This window comes from Schistocerca gregaria, chromosome 1, assembly GCF_023897955.1.
Source record: "Schistocerca gregaria isolate iqSchGreg1 chromosome 1, iqSchGreg1.2, whole genome shotgun sequence".
Classification (NCBI taxonomy): domain Eukaryota; kingdom Metazoa; phylum Arthropoda; class Insecta; order Orthoptera; family Acrididae; genus Schistocerca; species Schistocerca gregaria.
This window is the reverse complement of record NC_064920.1, coordinates 448738790-448758454: the sequence shown is the minus strand read 5'-3', so window position 1 is coordinate 448758454 and position 19665 is coordinate 448738790. Positions and strand designations below refer to the sequence as shown.

Here is a 19665-nt window from a genome sequence, read left to right as displayed (position 1 = left end):
TGGCAGATTCGATTGAAAGTTTGCAAAATAATATTTCAGAGCTATATCAGAAATGTAAGGACTATGGTATGAAGATTAGCAGCTCCAAAACGAAAGTAATGTCAGTGGGAAAGAAATATAAACGGATTGAGTGCCAAATAGGAGGAACAAAGTTAGAAGAGGTGGATGGTTTCAAGTACTTAGGATGCATATTCTCACAGGATGGCAACATAGTGAAAGAAATGGAAGCGAGGTGTAGCAAAGCTAATGCAGTGAGTGCTCAGCTACGATCTACTATCTTCTGCAAGAAGGAAGTCAGTACAAAGACTAAGTTATCTGTGCCCCGTTCAATCTTTCAACCAACTTTGTTGTATGGGAGCGAAAGCTGGGTAGATTCAGGTTACCTTATCAACAAGGTTGATATGAAAGTAGCTAGGATGATTGCAGGTACCAGTAGATGGGAACAATGGCAGGAGGGTGTCCAAAATGAGGAAATCAAAGAAAAACTGGGAATGAACTCTATAGATGTAGCAGTCAGGGCAAACAGGCTTAGATGGTGGGGTCATGTTACACGCATGGGAGAAGCAAGGTTACCAAAGAGACTCATGGGTTCAGCAGTAGAGGGTAGGAGAAGTCGAGGCAGACCAGTAAGAAGGTACCTGGATTCGGTTAAGAATGATTTTGAAGTAATAGGTTTAGCATCAGAAGAGGCACCAATGTTAGCACTGAATAGGGGATCATGGAGGAATTTTATAAGGGGGCTATACTCCAGGTCTTAAATGATGATGATGAACATGATCTGAAGAAACAAAGGATGCTTACTCTTTATCAGCCCTCCCATTTTGCGCCCTCTTTCGGTGTGATAATAGATGGAGTGTGCAACATTACACATACATAAACAGAATGGCAAATGGCCCCCTAAGATCCCATGTTCAGCAATACCCTCAGTGCCACTGGCACAACTTTGCTGAACACTTTAAAAATGTACCATTACAGAGATAATCCTTGACTGATTTCTAGGCACCTACAGACAGGTCAGCAACCTTTTCTACACCCTTGAGTTAATGGCATTATGCTGTTGCTCTGGCACCTGCATGTGAGCTCGTAGAATTACAAGGCTTCAAATACGACAGGCTGTCAAAATTTCTTGCCTGACATAGTTACTCTAATGGTTCGCACAAACACCACCACCTACTTTTATGGTAACCCTTTGTGCGTATGCAAGTCAAATTTCATGGCCCCAGCTTCGTTAGTTTTGCCATTAGGTCGCGCTGTATACTATACTGTAAGCAAAATGGTTGTTAATATTGAGAGTATCAAGAGTCGTGATGTGACTGAATATTTACACTTTAAGGGAATGGCACCCAAGGAAATAGGGGAGGACATGTGGAATACACTGAAGGACAGTGCTCTGTCTTATGCGACAGTGAAAAACTGTGTGTTCAACTTTATAAGTAGAAGAAAGTGTGTGGAAGATGTGCCAACGAGTGGAAGGCCTGTCACCGTTGCCACTGAGAAATGGTGACTGCAATTCATGACACAATTTTGCATCATCATTGAACAACGTTGCAGCACACTGAAACCACATTTGGAATCTCCCAGGGGCATGCTCATGACATTGTTGTGGATATTTTGGAAATGTAGAAAGCTTCATCTTGGCAGGTCCCAAAAGACTTTAATGCAAATCAGAGACTCAAACTGTTGTGAAGGTGTTGGCTGCCAATTTGAAGCAGATATAAGACAACTTTCTTGCAAGGTATGTGACAATGGACGAAAGATGGGTTCACCACTATCATGCTGAGAGAAAACAACAGTCACAACACTGGAAACATCCTTCATCCCTTACCCCTAAAAATTTCTGAGTGCAAAAATAAGCTGGTAAGGTGATGTAATCAGTCTTCTGGAACACAGACGGGCTAATTATGGTGGATTACTTGCAAAAGGCCATAACTTTCAATCCATCGTATTATTCCACCCTCCTACACTGTTTGAGAGATGAGAGGGAGAAAAATATGTGCAGAAAATTGGCATGTGGAGTTCCAGGACAGTGCACCAGCGTACAAAGCCCTCGCAACACTGGAAACTGCATGACTGCGGGTTCGAATTGTTACATCATTCACCACGTTCTCCAGATTTGGCTCGATCAAACTTTTTTATTTTCCCAAACTTAAAAAAAGACCTCAAAGTACAGCAATTTGAGAATGATGATTTAGTGCATGAATGCTTGGTTGGACTTGAATTCGAAGACCTTTTATTTCAATGGTTTGCAGAAGTTATCTGAGCGTGCCCATGTTTTAGTGTACACGGGTATTACTATATTGAAAAATAAACTGGTATTATGAAATTTCTGTCATTCTTTATTTGTTAGGCTAGAAACTTTTTCGACCCTCCCCTTGTAAGGGACCCTTTAATTTTTTCTCTGCAGTATATATAGGCAGCTCATGGATGAAACATTATTTTCAGCACTATTCTCCAATAAATGTTTCCTTAACACTCAGGATGACTGATGAAACATCTGAACAATAATTTACAGAGTATTGCTCTTAATTATCCTCGTGTATGGTTTAACCCCTTCATCTCCAATTTGTTACTGAATTCCCGTATTATTCCACTGCCACTTTTTTCAAGCCTGTAAGATCAGTGTTTTAATGAAAGAAAATACTGGTAAACATTCTTTTGTGTTGCAAAAGATCATAGGTGTCTGAGGAGCTAAGAATGTATTTATCTGTGACTCTCAAATTTACATTTCTACTCATGTTTCGTTTAGTTTCATTTGCTTCTATTTTAACAGTGACAACTCAAGCTAGTTAACATTGCCAAATGCCACAACTGTGGAATATCATTGCTAGTGATGTACAAATATAGTAATGAAATTTCAATAATCATTTCAGAACATGTAATTTCTACCTTATAGGAATTTCATGTATGTCAAAACAAAATGCTTAATTATGCAACTACTAATTTAAAAAATCTATAAGCTTTGCACGCCAGCCACAGGAAATTACACATACAGTGAAACCCCTATTTTACATTTTCAAGCGTCCATTCTTAAAAAATGCAAAATTGAGGAAAATGTACAATTGAGGAAAAACATTTGTAATTGGCATATATGATTAAAACTCATAATCCTCTTCAACACATTTTATAAAATCTGTAAAGTGAAGGAAATTAAATGTACAATACAATGTTTATCCCATAATTTCTGGTAATAAATTTCATTAGTTCGTAACAGATGTGTAAGAGGAAGCACAAACTCATTACAAAAATTGAAATTTGTATGTGCGTACAAGGTAATCAAACTATTTTCTGACATGTTACGACCACAAATTATACAACAAAACACACATTTTTGAGAAACCTTTCCTTTGTGCTCACCCAGAAAAAAGTTAACACTGATAAATATGGTGAATTAAACCACAACCCATGAAGTATGGTGAAAGGCATCGGAATTTAATGTGGGGGTGTGTGTTTTCCAACTCATGTCTTGCTGTACTCTAAACATAGCAGGTTTTGTGAAAGCACATATATACACGCAAGATTACCTTCGCAAGTAGTACTTATTTATACCAATGAATATGACGAAGTTAAGCCTTATGTGATTTCAGTGTTTTTCTGTAAGAGCAATCTGTTACATTTGTAACAATCTCTCTGCCATGACATCTCATTGAACACCTTTGAGGACTGCAACAAAGATAAACTACTGTTCACTGAAAACGTGCTGTTAATTGTGGTGCCGCATATAGCAAATGGAGTAGCCTATCTTGGCTGCAGTTAGTAGAAGCATGAGCAGAACTACTGTAAATAAAATTAATGCGCAGTAGTGAAGTGGGTATGATGTTAACAATATAAATTAAACCTAAGTGGAAGCAATGGTCAGTCCATTTGCTATAAGCCGATCACATCAGCCATTCTTTACAACAAGCCACCAAGTAAACTTGCTGTCAATCACTCTATATGCTAGAATCCAGGGCATCACCATCCTATACAGCTACTGACTGCAGGTGGTAAACTAACATCCGAGTCGTCGTAATCCAGCACTTTTCACCGAGTTTCGCAGTTTTCATTTTATTTCACAATGTGGGCTATAAATTTTTTTCTACTTTTGAGGCAAACATAAAACGAAAGAACCATCAAAACTAAGTGTTTTAAGATATAATTTGTGGCAGTAATGTGTTGGGAAATGGCTCAATTACCTCGTATACCATTAGCAGAAGTGATAGTCTTTTCAATTACATATACTACAGTATTACAAGTGGCAAACTCACTTTTTTCCCCTAATAGGTCTACAAACGTAATGTAAAATTTCAAAATTTATTTCCTTTTTGTTTACGGCTTTGAGATTCGGTTGTGTCAGTTGACATTATGAGTGCTGGTAAAATTGCTGCCTAGGAGGAGGAGAATAAAATTCTCGTACCGACTTTGATTTATAGCTTCTGTGCCTGTTTGTGCCTGTTTATACGTTACAATCCACTACTTTAGGAATTTTGAATATTTCACGGGGTAAGGTCTGTATTAAACTACTTATGTGCATTAGTAGTGTGGTGTGGTGTGGTGACTGCGTTAGCTATTGGCGACGTAACAAGTCGCCAGACAGGAAGAGAGCTCACTAGCTGGAAATAACAGATGCTGTTCTTCAGGACTCAGTGTTTGAATTTAAAAGGCTGATAATCAATAAAGTTGCTGAATACTGTACATCAGAAACCCATGCATAAAGATGAGTCTTAGTTGTAAACGGCACAAGAAAAGGTATTTGCTCGGTCCAGGACACTTCGCATTGACTGTCCTGTTTTCCCATTGCAACCTACTAGCTATAGTATTATCACAACTGCACAATGAAGCTAAACACTGCAAGCTGTGTTGCCAATGCCAATCGTGGATTATTTCAGCATTTCCCCTTTCACACTCCTCTCTACAGAATGGCCTAAAATATTTTCTTAACTTCGCCACTAGCCACAGTCTGAACTGCCTGTCTTTTGTGCCACTTATAACTTGTTCATTCACATCAAGCATCAATAGGAAGAAAACTGGATGAAATCAATCAAAACGCCGATTAAAAATTTAGGAATGAGGTAACCCTTATTAGGAAGAATTTTTAGCATTGATCTCATGGGTCTCTCACATGCCTTCCACAAAAACATACTTTGCTGATTGAAAAAACTGAAACCAGTCTTCCAATCTTTTTAGTTTTTTAATGACATTTCACCTGTAACATACAAAATCAATCAATGTCTACTCTTCATGCCCTGTACATGTACTTACAATTTATTTACAGGACTACCACATGCTACCACGACGAACTTTATAAGAAGTTCGCCCATTAAATGTATACATAAAATGAGCAACACAGACAAATCAGACAGTATTAGTGAATAAGGTAAAGTGATTGCCCAGCTGTAGCAGGAGCTAACTTGGTCACATGGCTAGGCACTCACATACCAATTCAAAGGAGCACGTGTAGTTACCTAGCAATTTGAGCACAACATGTGATTGCAGACAATACCTTCACTTTAACAATCTGCTATTAATATCATTAATTTCACTGACAATGAGAACAAGACAGGAGTGTTGAGTACCAACAGAGAAGGGGATGGGAAGTGCAAGCAAGAGTTTACATGTAAGAGTTATGTTAGTCCGTGATGTGCAAATTGTGTAAGGCGAGACACAATGCCACATGGAGCGGTAATCAAACATCTGTCTCAAAGCAGAATAAGTTTACTGCAAACAACAAACATGTCACTGATGATGTACACAAAATATGTTGTTGGGCCACAAATTCTCCAATATTATGAACAATACTAGAAAATACAATCTATGCAAAAACTTTGCAGCTTTTGTTGTACAGAACTGGATTTCAGGGCTAACTAAGAAGCTCTGAAGAAATATGTTCCGTCAAGGGATAGAGTGAGCGAAAAAAAAAAAAATCACTACAGTTTTTACGAAAACCTGGAGCATAAGAATTAAAGTAGCTAGTAGTTTATTTAGACAAAGTGTGGATTCATACACTCCACAATGTGACTAAACATTGCAAATGGCAGCATGCAAAGAATATACTCAACCAAGTGCCAGGCAGCGTTTCACTGTCGGGAATGAGGAGTTTTGTTGTGTGTTCACTTTGCATAACTAAGACAAGAACACTTCAGACTATTGTTTAAAAAAGTACATGAAAGTATTTAAAATATGTGGAGACAAGGAACACTGAATTTTTGGTATAAACTAAAAAGCACTGATAACATTTTGCAAGAAAATAGTTCCCTTCCTACTGCTACCCCACATGAACTTGTCTGGAATCCTACAAAGAATATGATCCATAGTTGTAATACATCAAACACATGGTTCTCTAATCCAAAAAAATAATGGCCGATGCTTCTGCTGCTAATAAATAAACGTTGTGTCTCACCTAGCCTGGTGAAAGCCTTTCAAGGTAAAACACTACTTCAGCCACTTGCACATCAATTTTGTTGCTTTTGTATTCAAGCAGCTTTTCAGTTAGCCTCACGGGGCTGAGGGGGTCTCCTTGCTGGCCTTTACGTGAAAGAAAAAAATTGAGATGAAGCCCAAGAATCAAACACAGGACCTCTAACCAAAAAACCTAACCTCTATCTACACCATCAGTTTGCTTTTGAAGATGTGACATTAGGCTTTACTGTAGTGACATAATAAAACGAGAAAAATCTTGTATCACGCCGAAAAAGTGTGTGATGATTACTGAACAAGAGATAATTTTGACAGACAAGGAAACAGAAAATATGAGAAAATCAAGTCAGCATAGATTCAAACAAAGAGCATCATCATCAATGACTGAAATATCAGAAAAATTAACAGACACCACTGATTGAGGTAGCCTTACAGATACTGCCAGCGAAGTGTAGAGAGAAGCAAATGTGAGACACAATCTACAACCTGTTTCTGTTCTTGCTCAAAATGGGCACTTGTTCAGTGGTGAGTACAGATGCGTAGCATGTGACAGCCCTCCATCTGTGAGAGTATTAGAGTGTTCACTGTTACTACTTCCACTCATGGTTATATACACAATGGTGCTGACATTCAGGGCCACAAAATCAGCTCGTCTGCTATGAAGAAAATACAGAAATTCATGGAACCACTGAAAATTGAAGAGTGTGACATCACAGCATCATTTATGACACACTGCTGCATTTCAACACCTTCATGATTATTATGTCTGTGCAAAAAGCATCTGAAGATATACTCAGTAACACAACAGAATAATTGAAACAAAAATTCAATGTAATGGAAATTTCAGAAGTAAACTCTTTCTGTCTGTTAATACGATCTCAATAAACATACCTAACAACTTTCTAAGAAGCAAACAAAGGAAAATCCAGGATGAAATGTTACAATGTTAGAGAAGGAAAGTTCTATTCACTATGTAGTGAAGATGTCGAGTTGTGATAGGCACAACAAAAAGATTCACTCAATTATAGCTTTTAGCCATTAAGGTTTTGTCAACAATAGATGCAAAAATACACACACACACACACACACACACACACACACACACACACACACACACACACGCGCAAATGCAACTTGCACACACTGCTGCAGTCTCAAGAAACTGGTTTCAGTGCTAGTGCTAGTTGCGTTTGTGTGAGAGTTGAGTGTGAGTGTGTGTGTGTGTGTGTGTGTGTGTGTGTGTGTGTGTGTGTGTGTGTGTGTGTGTTGTTGACAAAGGCCTTCAATGGCTGAAAGATATAATTGTGTGAATCTTTTTGTTGTGCCTATTGTGACTCAGCATCTCTGCTATATGGTGAGTAGCAACTTTCCTTCTCTAATACTGTAACTTTCTAAGAAGACAATTTTGTTGCATATGATGTGCTTCCTTGCTGCACACGTTACTTTGTACTAGCAACTGAGTTACTTCACTCTACAGCAACATCCATGCTAAGTATTGTACAAAAATATTGATAAATCACATTCCTTTCAACACTAGACAAAAATTTCTATCACTGTTACCTGTTGGGGTAGAGCTGCGAATTGAGGATCCAACACGCAAAGTTTATCACATGGTACTGTGTCTTCATCACCATGATCAATGTAATACACAGATGCCTCATCTCCATTTACTTCCAGAAGTTCTACACGGTGCCAGCAGTCATCAGATTCAATGGCATAAAATGAACCATCTCTTAGATTGAGAGCAGTCATCTTATTTTGGCTGTAGAAATCTTCCATTTCACTAGCCATTTTTTCAAAGCGATCCTGCAGTTATTAAAAACAACATAGATAAATACAAAAATTAAAAGCTTTATACCATTGTGAGAAATCACATAAAAAACAACACAAAAAAGACAGTTTCTCATTTCAATACTTACACTATACATCTCACCAATAAGGCGAACCCACACTTCATCTGTAGATACTGCACTCGTAACATATACATCCCAAATCTTGTCTGCTGGAAACTCAATAAGGGGAGGCACTGCTTGTTTCTCCACTTTAGTACTTCCAGTCTGGGGTTGGAATGTCGTCTGTTGCTGTAATAAACAAACTTCAAATAATTCATAGGTTTTTTATATTATGTAACTAATTAAAATAATAAAGTACTCATCAACTCCTTCAATGGGAGTAAATGATTCCATGATGGATAATCTATTTCCTTGTTCTACCGAAAGTCCTTGTGACAGCTTTGAACAGCAAATAACATATTCTGAATCAACTTTTATAATAGTTTTAAACAAATATTATTGATTGTCAATTACATACACATTTTCCAAAGACTAAATGCATAACAGGGTATGATGCTTCATAATCCAAAGAGTAAATACATAGACAGAATCACTCTTTGGAAACCAAAAAATAAATACATAACAGAGCATGACACTTTGAAAACCAAGTATCAGTCTAAAGGCCAATTAACAACAACAACAACAACAACAATAATAATAATAATACCAAGCAGGTAGTTTATATGGCTTTCATTAGTTTACTTGCCTTTCATTTTACATCTACAAAACCAATATTATTACAATATAACTGTAAAGTCTACATCATTCTCTGTTTAAGAATGTGTTGGAGCTGTACAGTTGTACATTCATTTTCACAATTTTATTTGTTTCTGTATCATTTTCTTTCATTGTTTTTCCCACTATATTACTTCAACTGCAATCCTTTTTTCGCAAGTTTAACTTAAGATATAGAATAAAAGTGACAAGTTTTGCTGTGAGAAGAGGAATTTATGGGAACTGAAACAGTGAAATTAATGCATTCAAAATGGATGTTCCAATACACGATTTTAAGCATCAAATGTGTGAAAATTCTAAGTGGCAGAAATAAGACATGTCCGAAATAACAAAACAGGCAAATTGCAAAATGGAAAGCAACAGAGTTACAAGTAGAGGAAAGCGGAGGGGGGAGATGGGGAGGGGGGGGGGGTCTCGTCAAATAACAAATGGTCTCATGGCTTGTAGAAAACTACTGAAAAGCCACTCCATGGGAGCATGAGCAACAGTATTGTATACTGTATGCAATACTTGTATATGCTTTGTAGCAGTAATTTTTAAGTTGATTAAAAGACGTGCTCTGTGGCCACTAGATGGCAATAACATCTGTTGCAATGATGAAAGATAGTAAGGTCAGATATGTTCATTAATAAGCAAACCAGTGCACACTAATTAATTAGTAGCTGTCTGATCTGAAAGACACAGGACACACATGATGATTTATGTAAAAAATGTGTGCATGCCAAGTATTATTGTTTGTGGAAATATTTGGGACAGTTTTAAATGCTGTATTAATATTTATTTATTGTTCCATGAAAATAAATCACAATAAATGTTTGTGATGATAATGGAAGAAAACACCAATGTGTCACACCAGTGTTGAAGACATGTAATAAATCATTTCAAGAAGGAACATGGGAACATTTGTAATTATTATACTTACGTATCCATAACAAAATCTTATTGTTCACTTTTTTCTTCATTAGCAATAGTGCCTGTTCGGATAGCCAAAACACCGCCTTTACCCGATAATATATTCCAGAATAATCTTAAAAAATCATTTTACCTTTTAAATAAAACTTCCCCGATCATTTCCAAATCCTTTTCCCATAATTTTACAGCTTGTTGCACCATGAGTAACTGTCACCTGTTGAGAAGTAGTGGCTCACCAGGGTCACCATAGATTGTGAATGAGGCTTGTTCTAAATGCTTTTGTGGCCAAGTTAATGTCTTCATGGTGAAATGTATCACATACTTGAGGTATGATGGTCTAGTAACACACACACACACACACACACACACACACACACACACACACACACACACTCTGTGTGTTCACATATGAGCACAAAAAATTGAAGTAGACCTTTTTTGTCTGTTTTCTGTACCCAGTGTGCAACACATTTAAAGATGTTATGGACTGTAAGGGATTGGGTATTCAAGTCCCTTGTCTGCAGCAGCCACATAAGCTTCTGATTAAAATAAATCCCAATAAATCACAAACTCTTTAAAATCTCTCTCTCTCTCTCTCACACACACACACACACACACACACACACACACACACACTCACACATAGAGAGAGAGAGAGAGAGAGAGAGAGAGAGAGAGAGAGAGAGAGAGAGAGAGAGAGAGAAGAGAGAGAAGCTAGTGATGGTTGTGTAAGCCTACTATAGACACCTCCATAAGAGGGAGGATATCAACGGTGGAATGGTATCTGCTGAAACTATATTGAAAGTGACAAGGTATTTCTGGAGTCTAAAATTCAGACAAAGTGGCAGTCTACTGGCTCCAATGTCTTTCTCATACAGATGGTGAAGGCCATGTTATGATGCTATTTGATAATTTCTCTGCAAATAAAGTTTGTTTAACAGTGAACTTGAAGTCACATTTTTAGTGTAAGAAAGTGTCCACAGTACACACATGAAGGCTGAACACTTGCTGACTGCACCACGGAAGATATGATTTAAGATAATGTTTCAAAACATCTAACACATTGCTGACAAAATAGAACAATTAGATCTATTTCTGGGAGAGACTACACAACACTTACACTGAGATGCAAAAGCCATGACATAGTGATATGCACATCTACAGGTGTCGGTAATATTGCGCACACGCAGTATAAAAGAGTGGTGCATTGCCAGAGCTGTCATTTGCCCTCAGGTGATTCATGTGAATACATTTCCAACATGATTACGGCTGCACAACAGGAATTAACAGGCTTTGAACACAGAATGGTAACTGGAGTTACACAGATGGGACATGCCATCGTGGAAAACTATAGGGAATTTCATGTTCTGAGATCCACAGTGTCTAAGGTGCACTGAGAATACCAACGGCCATCATTCAACCATGACGAGCAGCAGTGTTTGCTTAGAGTTGACAGACTAACAGACAAGAAACACTGTGTGAAATAACTGCACAAATCAGTCTGGGATATATGACAAACATACTCATTAGGACACTGGGGGGAAATCTGGCATTAATGGGTGATACGAATGCCTTTACTAACAGCACATCACCACCTGCAGCATCCCTCCTGGGCTCGTGTACATACTGGTTAGACACTAGATGACTGGAAAACCATGGCCTGGTCAGATGAGCCCTGCTTTTACTTGCTAAGAGATGATGGTAGGATTCAAGTGTAGTGTGACATACTCAAGAAGTCAGTTTGTGCACGAAATCTTGCACCAGAAACACTTTCGCAAATATGTATGGCTATGAGGCAGTATGGATCAATATTTCTGCAGGGAACTTCCAGTGACTTGATGAGTCCATGCCACATCAAGCTGCTGCACTAGACTGGGCAAAAGGAGAACTGATCAATATTAGGAGATATCCCATGGCTTTTTATCACCTCAGTGTATATACTGTGAATTAAATTCAGTGCATGATTGAAGAGAATCATGTTTTTAAGTTAAATAAATCTAAAATTTTGAATGTATCTCGTGAAAAGATACACAAGGTGTGTGCCGAGCATATTTATGTCAGAAGTAATGTTCATTGTGAAAAAATTAACTGGTTTGATGAAAAGTTCTATGGAAGGGGGCTCTGAACAAACGATAGTAAAATTAAAGCTTTGTCAGAATAGCTTATTAATATTAACACTTGGGATATGAGAATTCCAAATAATGATGCTCTTCCACCATTTAGTAGAACTTCTGGTTAAACTCCCAACTAACAAACAAGAAAACAAGCAGATATCAACATAACACTCTTCAGGCCATAAAGTAAATTATCTTAGATATTCTAACAAGTGACAGTTCCATAACCATACCCATATAAATTCGTCAGCTACAAAAACACCACATGAATCAGAGTCTTTCATTGACCACATCATTAATAATTTACATAGGGGAAAATCGGTGGTGAGGACTATTGAAAATGCTCTATTTGGTTATACAACTGTACCCATAAAGATTAATATAGCCCCCAAAATATCGCCATTGTGATTTACTTATTTATAAAATAAAAAGTTACAAAACAAATCTTAAGGAAGTTCTTCCACACACAGTTCGGCAGCAGGTACAAAAAATTGATGATGGGGACTTTTCTATAAAATATTTAAATTACGTTTTCAAGTGGACATGTGCAACAGTATCAAGAATCTTAATGTTCCACCAAAATTATCAAATTAAGTGAAAGTATGAAAGACCTATTTGTGCTTTTCAAGGACACCAAACAGCAATGCTTCCTTTTAAAAAAATTCGAACCCTACAGAAAAACTTACAGGAAACCCCTAAATAATCTAAAAGCACAACATTATCCTGATCAGATAAGCAAATCCATTGATGTTGGTAAAAAAAAAAAAAAGGAGCTGAGAGAACAGAATATAATGAATGTGAGATGACAGTATCCATTTGTCAGTAATACAGTACTGAGAGAAAATGAAATGTTGGCCAACTAGTCAAAGTCAGTACATGAAGCTTTCATTGAAAAATTTTGTGCAGCATACAGGGAAGAAATGGTTAATTCAACACATGGCAATTAACTCAACTAAAATCAGTGATTCATTTTTCCTGAGGAATCCAACAGTATGTAAGGTCTTTGAAACTAACTCAAAGCTCAAAATAGAAGCATCTAGCAGCTGGAGACACACATTATTTAGGTTACTTAATTAATGCAGAAATGAATTAATAAAACATTTAATAATCATTTTTTGAAAGATTTCTTGAAACCTTCAGCTGCCATTCTCTTTATTTCCTGCACAATTTTACAATTTTGGCCCTAGGCCACTTTCAAGTGTCTAAAATGGAATTATCATACATTGGATACATGTGTTTTTGATCTAACTAATATCTATAGATACACTAAGCGCCTTATAACTTACTTAATGGATCATTTTTTAATACAAGATTATGTCATATATGTTGTTGCTCCTATGACATTATGTTATGCTCAAAGAATACAATACTGACCATTAAAATTGCTACGCCAAGGAGAAATGCAGATGATAAATTGGATGATGATTCATTGGACAAATACATTATACTTGAACTGACATGTGATTAAATTTTCACCCAATTTGGGTGCATAGATCCTGAGAAATCAGTACCCAGAACAACCACCTCTGGCCGTAATAACAGCCTTGATACACCTGGGCATTGACTCAAACAGAGCTTGGATGGCATGTACAGGTATAGCTGCCCATGCAACTTCAACACGATATCACAGTTCATCAAGAGTAGTGACTGGCATATTGTGACGAGCCAGTTGCTCAAACACCATTGACCAGACATTTTCAATTGGTGAGAGATCTGGAGAATGTGCTGGCCAGGACAGCAGTCGAACATTTTCTGTATCCAGAAAGGCCCGTACAAGACCCGCAACATGCGGTCGTGCATTATCCCGCTGAAATGTAGGGTTTCGCAGGGATCGAATGAAGAGTAGAGCCACGTGTCGTAACACATCTGAAATGTCATGTCCAATGTTCAAAGTGCCGTCAATGGGAACAAGAGGTGATCGAGATGTGTAACCAATGGCACCCGAATACATCATGACGGGTGATACGCCAGTTGGTGATGATGAATACATGCTTCCAATGTGCGTTCACCGCAATGTCGCCAAACACGGATGCGACCATCATGATGCTGTAAACAGAACCTGGATTCATCTGAAAAAATGATGTTTTGCCATTTGTGCACCCAGGTTCGTCGTTGAGTACATCATCACAGGCTCTCCTGTCTGTGATGCAGTGTCAAGGGTAACCGTAGCCATGGTCTCCGAGCTGATAGTCCATACTGCAGCAAACGTCGTTTGGGTTACATTAATAACAATACACAGCATATGCAACTCAAAGTTGGTGAACTAAACTGATAATATATCCTTTATTAGAAGTGAAAAACAATAAAAAGAACTTATATCTAATCACAGAATATCTTATTTTGAATGAACCAACACTACATAAGCAAAACACAACAGCGATGATTTTTTCTTACATTAAAATCAACCTCAAGTGAACATAAATGCTCAATCACTGCCTGCTGCTGAAACATTCAATAAACATAAGCTTCTAGTCATTGTGATGAATGAACTCTTGTATGGAAAGAGCATATCAACTTCATCTGTGAAATAATTATATGTAATGATTACTTATTAAAACATCTCACAATTGCAATAGCTCCTTTCATTCTCAAACACATCTACTACAGGTCAGTCTCATCAATATTTGCAATACAGGACTGAGATTAGAAACAAGGCACTTGCAGAGGAGAGCAGATAGAGTAATTCAATTGTTGCAAAGGCCTTAAGCCAACCAACACAAATTTGTGGGAAACAGAGACACTGTTTAAATTGTGTAGTAACTTCATATTATTATTTTTAAGGTATCGCCATGTTACACGATGCAAATGCAATTGTCACACGAGAGACTGACTTTCTACTGAAACTTCCTGGCATATTAAAACTGTGTGCCAGACTGAGACTCTAACTCGGAACCTTTGCCTTTCGTGGGCAAGTGCTCTACCAGTAGAAGAAATGACTCCCCAGGGCATGAACAGATGTGCTCAAGAGCACGAGATGTAACCACCGGCTCGGCAGTGAGAACACTGCAGCCATCTGGCAAGGAATGCTTTTCAATATGTCCTCCATGGACATACGCAAAGCCGATGTGGTCGGCAGCCATCGAGCCATCAGTGTAAACCACTTCATGGCCTCAATACATGTCAAGAATCGAGAAGAAGTGACAGCGGAGAGCAGTGGGGTTAACTGAGCCCTTAGGGCCATGTGAAAGGTCCAGGCAAAGTCGCGGCCTATGTGTACACCATGGAGGAGTACGTGAATGGACCTTAAGTATAGGTGTTAAAGGCAAGGACTCCAGTTCCGAAAGAGGATCGGACACGAACTGCAATTGGAAGCCCCAACCTGGGCCTCAAATGTGGGAGATGAAACACTAGGGGTGGGAAAAGGAGAGGTAATTCGGATGCCCAGGAGAACTACGAATGTGTGCAACATAACTGGCGAGCAGTTGTGCAGACCTAATCTTCAATGGAGGGACTCTGCCCTCAACCACGACACTGGTCACCAAACTCGTCGTGAAATATCCTGTTTCAGTCTATAGCCACAGTGGTGCACTGGATTGAGTAAACTCAACGCTGACGGTGCTGCCGAACCATAAACCAGACTACCATACTCAAGGCAGGATTTAACAAGGCTCTATGGAGCTGCCCCAGCATAGAGCAATCTGCACCCCAGTTGGTGTTGCTCAGGCAGCGGAGGGCATTGAGGTGCTGTAAGCACTTCTACTTCAGCTGATGAAGATGAGAAAGCCACGTCAATCCAGCATCAAAAACCAGTTCTAAGAATCGATATATCTCCACTACCATGAGTGGATTGTCATTAAGTTAGCATTCCAGATGAATAGTACAATGCCGACAGAAGTGCATGACACACAACTTCACGGCTGAACACTGGAAGCCATGGGCTAGAGCTCATGACTGCGCCTTGTGGCTGGCTCCCTGTAGGCACCGCTTTGCAACACCAGTTCTGGAGGAGCAGTAAGAAATGCAGAAGCCATCTGCATACAGAGAAGGTGAGACGAACGGCCCGACAGCTGCTGCTAGATTGTTAATGACCACTAAAAATAGAGATACACTCACTACAGACCCCATTCTCCTGGATACGGGGGGAACTATGGGAGGCACTGACCTGGGACAGGGTAAGTACGGAGCAATAAGAATTTTGGACAAAAATCAAGAGTGGGCCCCTGAGACCCCACTCATACAATGTGGCAAGTATACGATGTCATCAGGTCATGTCATAATCTTTTCGGAAATCAAATAAGGTGGCAACCAGGTGCTGCGTCCGGAAAAGGCTGTTCAGATGGACTCAAGGGGTATAAGATTATCAGTGGTGGAACGACCCTGGTGGAGGCCGCCATGACATGGAGCCAGTAGGCCACATGACCCCAGGACCCAATCCAACTGCCGACACACCACATGTTACAGCAGCTTACAAAGAACGTTGGTGAAGCTGATGGGCTGATGGGCTGTTAGCTATCCACATCAAGCAGGTTTTTACCGGGTTTAAGCACTAGAATGATGGTGCTCTCCCGCCATCGCAATGGAAAGATGCCACCGTGCCAGATCAGGTTGAAGATGATGAGGAGATGTGGCTTATAGTCAGATGAGAGATGTTTTATCATCTGACTGTGGATCTGAACGGGCCCAGGAGCAGTCTGGCAGCAATGTGCAAGTGCACTCTATAAATGGGGCGTTACAGGATTCAATGTGGCATGTAGTGAATGAGATGAATTTCACTTCTAGCTGCCTTTTGAGAGTGCAAAAGGCTGGGGGGGGGGGGGGGGGGGGGGGTAATTCTGCGATGCAGAGGCTCGAGCAAAGTGCTCATCAATCGCGTTTGCGTCGGTAGATAACACACCATTTATGTTAACACCAGGAACACTTGTTGGGGTCTGGTACCCGAAAAGAAGTTTGATCTTTGCCCAGACTTAGGAAAGTGACATATGGCACCCAAGGATCGAGACGTTTCTCTTCCTACACTCCTGCTCAAACGCGGGCACGAAGTCGTTTAAAGACTATGAGGTGCTCCAGGGAAGCTTGCCGCTTATGCTGCTGTAGAGCTTGCCGACACACCTCAATTGCTTCAGCGACTTCCACCGACCCCCAGGGGACTGTCTTGCACCAGGGGCAGCCTAAGGAGTGAGAGATCGCGTTTTTGCTGCAGAAAGGATTTGTTGTAGTCACCTGCTCAACCATAACATCAATGCTCCCGTGTGTGTGTGTGGGGGGGGGGGGATTTAATGGTGACAGCAGACGTGAAAGTTTCCCAGTCCACATTGTTTAAAGCCCATTGGGGCAGGCATGCATGAGCCTAACACCGAGGCAGTGACAGGAAGATGGGAGATGTGGACACTACTCCACAGGTCGTCATGTGCTCTCCAGTGGGTAGATGGGAGAAGTCCTGGGCTGCAAATTGATAAATCAATAGCCGAGTAACTACCATGAGCCACACTGAAATGTGTGGCGGCGCTAGTATTTAAGAGGTAGAGGTCGAATTGAGACAAAGTTTCGACATCTCTGCCTTGGCCAGTAAGCATGGTGCCAACCACAAGGGGTTATGGGCATTAAAATCTCCTGAAAGTAGGAAAGGTTTAGGGAGTTTATCAATCAGTGCAGCAAATACATTCAGGGGTACTGCACCATCTGGAGGAAAATATACATTGCAGACAGTTATTTCCTGTATCATACTTATTCTGACAGCCAATGCTTCAAGAGGGGTTTGAAGGGGCACAGTTTCATTACAGGCCGAGTTTAGGACATAAACGCAAACTCCACCTGACAATCCATTATAGTCACTACAGTTCCTGTAATATCCCTTATAGATGCGGAGGGCAGAGGTCCGCATTGCTGGGAACCAAGTTTACTGGAGGGCAATGCAGGAAGCAAGTCTAAAGCTTAACAGTTGCTGTAGCTCAGCCAGGCAGCCCCTTCCACACGAGAGGAGCCAGAGGAGACTGTTGCTTCTCTGGCTGGGGGGAGGGGACTAATGTCCCTTGCATTTGGGGGTCCTTGCTCCCGAAGTAGGTACTTTCCCTCCCTACCACAAATGTGTTCTGGGGGCCCAATGGGACCGCTGTTCACAGCAGTGTGTGGTACGACTGGTACCTGTGATGGCGATGGTAATGTCGTTGCATCATATGTGGACGTCAAACAAATGGTTGCAATAGTTCAAATTTACATTTAGCCTCTTGGCGAATCATCGGTCCAGGGTCTTGTACTCCAAACCTTTTGGAGTACCGTGATACAAGTGGGAGGAGGCACACAGGTAGTATCTGGATGCAGTGGACGTCCACAGTCTCGACGTGTGGCATTGGATGTGCAGCGGAAAGGCATGTGCCCACATTTCCAGCACTTAAAGCATGGCATAGGGGGAAGGAAGTACGGTTTAAATCACAGTGGTAAACCATCACCTTGACCTTTTCAGGCAATGAATCACCCTCAAAGGTCAATATGAAGGCACCAGTAGCAACCCTGTTGTCTTTGGGTCCCCTGTAAACACACCAGATGAAAACAACACCCCGCTGTTATAGATTGGCGCGGAGCTCGTCATCAGACTGCAAGAAGAGGTCATGATAGAAAATAATCCCTTGGACCATGTTGACGGGGAGTGATGGGAACAGGAATATCATCCAGCTGGTCACAAGCGATTAACGCCCGGGATTGAGCTGGGGATGCTTTCTGAATCAAGACTGCGCTGCTTCTCATCTTGGACAGCACTGTCACTTCCCCAAACGTATCATCAAGATGTTCAACAAAAAAACTGAGGCTTCATAGGGTGAAAGGAGCCCCCGTCCATTCTGCTACAGACTAAATACAGAGGCGAATATGATACTCTTCCTTCTGTAGCCCTAGGTTCCTCCCATGGTGCAGCGAGGGAGGGAAATGATTTAGGGTCATATCTGTCAGCATTGTACTCGATCTTGCCCTCCTTAGAGACTGCTGATGCCGTACAGTCACCAGCAAGAGATGACTTAGTCCATTTCATTGCAGGTCATCTGCACTGATCCGATCAGGGGTTATCCCCACGGGTGCCACCCAGCCACAGCAAAGGCCACCTCGCATGAAGGCCGTTGCTGGGAGTCCTGATGCCCCAGGAAGGCAGGCATCTACTCCTTGGCAAATGTGGGGAGTTTACAGCTCAGGCATCAGTAGTGCGATCCCTGCGGTGTGAGGGGGCTACCACCAAATGGGTCCACGATGGACCCACCACAATGGACTGGCTACCGTGCTAGATATTGAGTGCAGAGAAATCCAATAGTCATTTGGGGAAAGGGGGGAGGAAGACAACGGAAGAAAATGACATACCCCATAAAGTGTCCTCACCCAAATAGTTGAATTGCAGGTGGAGACAACGCCATGACAAGAGGTTCAGGAGATCGAATCTAATGGCACTATGGATAACTCGTGCACCACGTAAGGTGTCCTTCCCCATATGGCCCACACTTCTGTAGAATTTGGGAAGTGGCAGGTCAAACCATAAAATGGAACCTGAACTTATAGGGCCGAAAAGTGTGTGAATCCATTTAGTCACCTCTTACGACAGGCAGGGATACCTTGGGCCTATTCTAACCCCCGGACCCGCAGGGGGGAGGGGGGGGGGGGAGAGCGCTTTCTGGTGGAGCTTGCAGAGACTAGATGATGGCATGACTTCCAGATGCAGCATCAGGAGACTGTGGGGCACGAAAGGGGTGGGGAGATTGGAA

At 40.6% G+C, this 19665-nt stretch overlaps 1 protein-coding gene across 3 annotated transcripts in view; it reads right to left on the bottom strand.

Annotated features, from left to right (window-relative positions):
• Positions 1–19665, bottom strand: part of LOC126352187 (tudor domain-containing protein 7-like) — a 203383-nt gene that overhangs the window by 113452 nt on the left and 70266 nt on the right. For all 3 annotated transcript variants that reach the window (XM_050002669.1, XM_050002668.1, XM_050002667.1), the window contains 2 exons: positions 8313–8474; positions 7954–8199 (listed from right to left, as the gene is read on the bottom strand). In XM_050002669.1, the coding sequence (XP_049858626.1) occupies positions 7954–8199; positions 8313–8474 (408 nt within the window). The remainder of the gene's footprint in view (positions 1–7953; positions 8200–8312; positions 8475–19665) is intronic.